Raw genomic sequence first — 7,692 nt, 5'->3', positions numbered from 1 at the left:
CTTTCCCTCCATGGTGTGTCAGCATGGTTTTCATTGCCCAGTTAGCTCAGCTCTCGTGCTAGAGGTAAAAGCGAACCTGACCCCTTCACAAATGCTTCCATTTGGGTAGGCTAAGTCTGGAACTGCAGTTTCAAGCAACTCCTAGGGATGACAAGGTGAAAGGGATCCAGCAGATTGCAAGTAGGATCCTTCCTGATAGTTTGGGTTTTTTTGCAGGTGGCCGTGGACAAAGAAATGGTACTTCTGGGGTGGATCAGCCTTGGAAGAAAAGTGGAAAGAACAGGAAATCCAAGCGCATTAAACCACAGGAGTCTTCAGACAGTACAACTTCTGGAACTAAATTCCCCCATCGGTTCCCTCTTCAGGGTCTAAACACTACTGCTTGGTCACCATCGGACACTTCACAAGCGAGCTATTCAGCGATGTCTTTTCCCACCGTTATGCCTGCATATCCACTTCCTGTTTTTCCGGCAGCAGGGACTGTGCCCCCAGCTCCCGAGACTTCGCTTTCTGGTTTTAATCAGTTGTCAGACTCTGGAAATACTTGTCCTGTACAACCATCCCAGTTCTCTGCACCCCTCGTGACACCTGTTGTAGCTCTTGTGCTCCCCAACTATGTCTACCCAGAGATGAACAATAACTTACCTCAGCCACTTTACCACAGCCAACCCACCTTCCCTGCCCATTCCACGTTCTCTTCACAGACAGTATTTCCAACACAGCCACCATTTGCTACACCCAGCCCTTTCCCACAACAGGCATTCTTTCCAACGCAGCCATTCCATTATAATCCACCGGCAGAGAGTGAAAAGGTTCCTGTCGCAGAGCCCCGAAATGAGCCATCCCGATCCTGCACTCCACAGTCAGTGGGTCCTCAAGACCAGGCTTCACCACCCCTGTTCCAGTCAAGGTGCAGTTCTCCTCTGAATCTTCTGCAGTTGGAAGAAACCACCAAAACTGCCGAAAGCGGAGCTCCTGCGGGCTTGCACGGAGCTTTGAGTGAGGAAGGAACCATAGGCAAAATCATGACAACTGGTAACTGTGGTGGAAAGGGATCCTTACCAGTAAGTATGATGATGGATTTGTGGGGGGTTGTGTGTGGTTGGTTGGGTTTTTTTAAAGCCTTCACATTCTTGAACATATCGGAGGTGGTTATTGTGTAGAGATGCCCAAAATGGATTTCTGTTCCCCACCAGCCTCTTGTTTTCGTGTCTCTGCCACATTGTTTTCTATCCTTTCAATTGTGAGACCTACTTTTTGATGATAGGCAGTAACTGGCCACTATAATGCCAGGAGATGGACTCACAATTGTAGTTAGTAGGTTCAAACTTCAGTCGACTGAATAAAACAGGAAATCCAAGCATCAGAATAATCTTAACCTTTAAAAATTAAAACCACCTTGTTCTCCCAAAATTACACTAGGAAGCTTGGGAAGATACCCTGACACAGTTTTGTTCCACTTCCTTTAAAAAAAAAAAAAAAAATACAACCCAATGAAAAGCACCAAATGAAATAAAATAACATGAGCACTTTTTTTAGCAAAAAGTCTTGGGCTAGTGAATTTGTGGGGGAAACAATCTATAAGTTCTCTGAAAGGCACTGACTTAGAATAAAACCACATCTTTGTTTACAAACTAGAAACCAAATTAAAGGAAGAAAGAATTATTACTTGCAGACCACAACTTTATTTTTGTGCACTAAAACTACGTTGAGCTATTTGGTGACATCAGGTTTATTTTATTTCCTGGCTCATTCAAATTTGACAAATCAGTTTAACAAATAACCTGACCGAAACTTGAGATGAATTAATATGTCTGTAAGGATTTCTATGACGGAAGTTTGTGGACTAATACTTGTGTTTATTAGTCCATGAAAAAAATTCTCCATCATACTCATCGTGCAAATGCCACTTTCGGAGACATTTTCAGCGACATGCATCCAGTGCCGTATTTGGGCTAATGCCTTCTAGGCACTATGGAACATCTCTGAAATCTTGCCTCCGTAAGGACTTCTGACTTGGGCTGTGGTGTAACAGTGCATCTGTGACGGTTTGTAACTTGCAGCAGGCTCTGAGATGCTTCTGCTGGATTAAAAGAAGCACAGTAATAAAACTTACTAATAACAGTTTTGCTGGCAAATTCTTCTGAAGTTCCTTGAACTGAATTTCCTTAGAAATTTCTTCTTCTGAATTTCCTTAGAAACCTGCAAACAGCAACTGTCTATAATTTCCTTATTGCTTCCTGGAAGATGAGGACAATACAGGCATTTGTTAAGGGATCTGAGGATAACCAATAATGGAAAGAATTAGCTTTATTATGCTAAATTGAATTGATATCTCAGACTTTCTGCAGGGTCACTTGTCTGCCTATCAGTCCACTTCATTATTCCTTAGTTGGTCTTGGCATATGTTATTGGTGGTTGTCTTTAAAGAACTGTGTAAACAGATTATAAAGCAAGATGGATTAATACTAAATGTAAAAGATTTGTAATGAAATAGCCTTGTTTTTTTGTTCTGGGGTTTTTTTTTTATATAATTTTATTTTTCCCTCCTCCCGTTTTTATTACTAGGCTGAATCTCCAATGGATGCTCAAAATAGCGATGCACTCTCCATGTCTAGTGCCCTGCTTGACATTTTACTGCAAGAAGATGCATGTTCAGGCACTGGTTCAGCTTCTTCAGGGAGCGGTGTATCTGCAGCTGCGGAGTCTCTGGGCTCTGGATCCAATGGCTGTGACCTGTCAGGGAGCAGAACAGGTAACTCCAGCAGTGACTACTCTCTTAGCATTTTACAGGAGTTGGGAGTGTGAGGTGTGGCAAACGCCACTTGAACATCAAGTGCTTTATGTGAAAGTCTTTATTATCTTTAATCCTTGTTGCATAGTTTTATTCTTGGTTTTCTTCTTTTTATTATGTAATATGAAAGTTTTTCTATTGTGCTTGATTTACACACCTTTAAAAGCGTGTGTAAAATAGCCATTAAGATATTAGGTGTGACAGAATAATGAAAACACCTTTCTCCTTCATGTTTCACTTCAGAGGGTTTCATTTAAGTAAGCGAATTATTCAGTTGAAATTTAATGGATACTTAGCTTGAGAATTTGAGCTTTAAAAATATTAAAGCAGTTACTTGGGGTGGAAGTTCCCTTTTTTAAAAAAAATTAAATAAAATAGTGGTTGTATTTATAATTTCAGTTCTCATTAACCTTCTGTTTTTAGAAGCATTCAGATAACCTATGTATCTGACGATTTATAATGAAACTTTACCTTTCTTTTTAAAGGTAGTAGCGAAACTAGTCATACCAGCAAATACTTTGGGAGTATCGATTCCTCAGAAAATCATCATAAAACCAAAATGAAAGCAGAAATGGAGGAGAGTGAGCACTTCATCAAGTATGTCCTTCAGGATCCTATATGGCTTTTGATGGCCAACACAGATGACACTGTTATGATGACTTACCAGATACCTCCACGGTAATTCCAACATCGTAGTCCTTCATGAACTGTATTTATGTAGGAGGGAACAGGATGTACGAAAGGAAAGATATATGTAAATCTCAGTAGAAGCAAATTGATTTTATTGTTTAGCTCACTATCAAGAATAATTCCTGCTTCCTTTGTATTTTTTGTGTACCACACAAGATCTCAAAAGGAAAAATTATTTCATTAGGCTTACCTGTATTTTTAGATTAATTTCCTGAGTTGAAGTTAACTGTGTATATTTTTTTTAAGTTGTTTTATAGTTAGTGATTTTTAACTACTTGCCTAGACATCCTTGTAGTCTGATCAATAGATCCAAGCATCGGAAATCTGTACTCCCTGGCTCTTGTCCTTGAGATGCCACATTCAGTGGCATGCTGCTTTCTCTGCCTTGTGTGTGGTTGGTTGGTTGTTTTTTTTTCCCCTGGGTTGTTCACTTCCACATATTTATTTCTCTCCATAAATTCCCATTCAAACAGGACAAGGAAGTAGAAGGTAAAAATTGTAAGGTTTTTAATAGAAAAAAACCCCTTTATTTAAAAAAAATTTAAATTCTCTGCTTTAATAAGAAAGAGCAAATCTAGGGGGAGAGGGGGTGATAAGTCTGCAGGCTTTTTTTAATCTCGTTTATGTTTCTTGGGAGCAGTGATTGGTATTTTGAAAGGAATAGGAACTTTCAGTAGAGGCAAGCCTTTTGAAAGGGAAGGAAAACAAGCTTTCAAAATACAGGAGCACAGGCATGATGGGGAAAAAATAGAGAACACATTGTAAGAACTCTAGAATTTTCCCCTAGATTTAACAATATTTTGGCATTCTTCCAGGTTTTGTACCCTGAAGGGTTGACGACTGTAGATGGGAATTCCAGCAGGCTGTGAGAGTAGCAGAGCCTGCCAAAGAGAATATAGTAGGTAGGAAACAGGACATGGCGATGAGTTAAACTCGCTGCCAGAGCACGATGCCCAAGAAGAGAAGTGTAAAGCCAACCTGTTCTTGGTTGTTAGCAACAGCAGCAGTTCTGGGTTTCTTGGATTTTGTCCTCTTTCATAGGGGTAAAAAGCTTCATGTCCGGTGTGGTACAGGGTGGTTTTAAGTTTCTGAATCAAGGTGGTGCTTGAGGGAACAGAGAATTTTGGCTGCTGAGATGGAGTGGTGTTTTGAACTCTCTCCTCTATCCTGAAGTTTAATCCATTCTTGATGACCACCTTAAACCTATTTTATTTTTCTGCTTTAGTATCTCATAGGTCCATCTAGTGTCTCTATTGGGTTGTCCTTCCAGTGAAGGGGAACTTGGAACTTACGCAGCAGCAGAGGGAAACCAGAGTTCTTGGTGGTTTCACTGGTGGTGCTGCCTGAATAGCTCTAAGAAAATGGTTTTCACTGACGGAATTTGAAAAGACAATGAGCCAGCAGAGATGCGTTAAAGTTGTCTGCAAATGCAGAAAGCTGCTGAAATAACCACGCTTAATTTTCTTCCAAGATAAGATTAGTAAGCCTAACATTCCAGAACAGAAATAGTCTTAAAATGTTAGTATTGGACTGTGTAACCTTATATAGGCATAAAGCCCAGAAACTGTTGAAGCTTAATTTCTAAATATATTTTATTTTAGAGATTTGGAAACAGTTCTAAAAGAAGATAAGCAGAAATTAAAGCAAATGCAGAAACTACAGCCAAAATTTACAGAAGAACAAAAAAGAGAGCTTATTGAAGTTCATCCCTGGATCCAGCAAGGTGGACTGCCAAAAACCGTTGCTAATTCTGTAAGTTTAAATGAGTTAGTGGCTTTTGCATGTATAATAGTGCTTGAATTACTAGCTGCCCGTGTTAGACTTTTCCATTCCTGTTGCTGTGAAAGCTTGATCCGTTCCACAGAGGAAAAAAAATTGATTTGAACTTCCATGCAGTGTTTTCTGACTTGATTTAATTTACCATAGGTTTACTTTCCAGTGGGAAGGCCAGAGTAGTGGTGAATACAGTGTAAGACGTTTCCTTCCTGCTTCTGAATGTCCTAATTCTGGTGTTGATGTTGCTGCAACATGAATGCTATAGCATCCAGCTTGTGTAAGCGTAGAGTTGCTTCAGTCTCTTAAGCACTGCTCTGGACGTGAACGTATCACTGCAGGCTTAGTAATCAAATGGAGGAAGAGGTGATTGGAAGTGCGTGTAAAACATCACCATTAGAGATGATCTATGATATAACTGCTCCCAGCAGGGTTCTCGAGTACCTGCATTGATTTACTACAGGTTATAAAATGATTGTATGGGGGGAAGGTGGGGAGTGGAATCTACCTGGTAGCTGCAGCACAGATGTAAAGGTTCCCTTGGAATCAGGGATCACGTGCAGAAGGACTGTTGTTGGGAAAAGCTTTTTTTTCTTCTTTGACTTATGAGTGTTTCTATAATTTTCTTTTTTTTCTTTTTAGGAATGTATTTTTTGTGAGGACAATATACAGAGCAGTTTTTATACATCATATGATGAAGAAATCCATGAAATGGACCTTAATGAAATGATTGAAGACAGTGGGGAAAACAACTTGGTTTCCCTGAGCCAAGTTAGTGAAGAACAAACATAGCCTTTGAGCCTGGTATTTTCAAAGCTGCTTCAAAACGACAGTGATGACCCACAAGGGTTTCAATCTTGTATCCAGCGAGATGAATCCGGTTCATAAAAACAAATGTGTTTTTTCTTGCTCTAGAAGAGTCATTTGTGAATGAATCTCTTTTTAAATGGTGGCAATCTCTTCCCAGTAAGGACATTGTTGAAGATGGTATAGCTTTTCTTTAAAAAAGAAAGACTCCTACTATTTTGCACTTTTATGCCTCAAGTACTTCTTTATAAACTACAGAAATGTTCATTGATGCCTACTGGTTTTTGTAGGGTGGGTTAATGAGTTCTGAAAATCCCCTTACACACACACAATTCTTCAAATCTCCTTTTGGCAATGATTCAGCATTAAAAATTGTTCTAGCAAGTCTGCTTGGTGGCTCTCTAGCATCGTTCTAACATTTGAAGTGGTCCAGCATAGTAGAAGAAATAACCTTCAGGCAAATCAGTTCACACTTGCCCGTCTCATACCAGTCGATCCCATCCTCTTTGTTTCCTATAGTTTTGAATGTATGAAGGTTTTTTTTTTGTCTAAGAGAAATGTTGAACTAATTTTGTAATACGGTCTTGGGTTAAAAATACTTAACGTGAATATGTGAGAATGTATAGACGAGTGCTGACAACTTTGTAGCCTTTTATTTAAATGGACACTGCAATACTCTGAACTGTTTATTACCTTGAAGCATCGTTTCTGAAAATTTATACACCAGAAATCTTTATGCTTAAAGATTTTAAAAACTAAGACCACAGAGGATACCTGTGTATGCTCCAGTGACTGTTAGGCAAAGCTTGGTATGACTTTATTTCTGAATTGTTCTGTCAGGAGGTTGGCCATCAGTTTTTCCCATGTGGCTAAACAAACATCAAAGCTGTATGTGGCGAGAGAGGATTAGACATTTCTTGCCATTTGAAGATGGTTCTTATAGAAAATACAGCATTGACTTTCACTATATTTGAATTGCTTAATCTAAAATTTTGTGTGGCTGGAATCCTTTGCTGTTAAGGATTTAATTTAATGCCTCTGAGATTGTATTGACTTGAATATCTGTACTTTATGTTCTTGTGCTGTTTATACTTGTTGGATGTGGGAAAAGAACACAAAAGAGCAACTTTAATATATGGGTTAGTGAAAGGACATTCGGCTGCGGTATTGCTAGACATCAGCTGTAGGTCTTGGGGTGAAAAACATGGAGAAATTCAATTAACTTTGATATGTTTGTCTTAAAATATTTTTTGTTGAAATAATTTCCTTTTTTTATTAGGGTAGTATTTCTCTTCACTGAAATTCAAAGTTATTTTCATTTATAAAAATACTTCTCTTCACATCATCTTTGTATGCAAAGTTGGATCTGACGCCACCAAAACCATGCAGAAGTGACCGGTATTTGCTTAGCAGAAGAAATAATTCCTATAAAGTAATTAGTTAGTAATTGGACAGTGCCATGAGGATGTTTGCATCGGAGACAGGTTCTGCAAATAGTGTGTGAGAACTTGTGAAACAAGTAGAATCACAATTTAAAAAATCAGTATCTTAAATGTAGTGTGAGGCACTACCCACAAGACCTGATTCCTGTCTTTAATAGTTTAGCAAGGTCAGACATGTATGTAAAT

General features: G+C 38.9%; 1 protein-coding gene across 1 annotated transcript in view; it reads left to right on the top strand.

The window, feature by feature from the left end:
- The window catches only part of PER2 (period circadian clock 2), a 27,520-nt gene extending 21,471 nt beyond the window's left edge, over nucleotides 1–6,049 (top strand). Inside the window, exons 19-23 of the mRNA XM_010141940.1 lie at nucleotides 211–1,064; nucleotides 2,569–2,755; nucleotides 3,280–3,472; nucleotides 5,086–5,236; nucleotides 5,900–6,049. Of these exons, the coding sequence (XP_010140242.1) occupies nucleotides 211–1,064; nucleotides 2,569–2,755; nucleotides 3,280–3,472; nucleotides 5,086–5,236; nucleotides 5,900–6,049 (1,535 nt within the window). The remainder of the gene's footprint in view (nucleotides 1–210; nucleotides 1,065–2,568; nucleotides 2,756–3,279; nucleotides 3,473–5,085; nucleotides 5,237–5,899) is intronic.
- The last annotated feature ends 1,643 nt before the right edge of the window (nucleotides 6,050–7,692 follow it).

The sequence above is a fragment of the Buceros rhinoceros genome, unplaced genomic scaffold (assembly GCF_000710305.1).
Source record: "Buceros rhinoceros silvestris isolate BGI_N320 unplaced genomic scaffold, ASM71030v1 scaffold14488, whole genome shotgun sequence".
NCBI classification, from domain to species: domain Eukaryota; kingdom Metazoa; phylum Chordata; class Aves; order Bucerotiformes; family Bucerotidae; genus Buceros; species Buceros rhinoceros.
The sequence above is the reverse complement of the archived record's forward strand: the minus strand, read 5'-3'. Positions and strand labels throughout refer to the sequence as shown.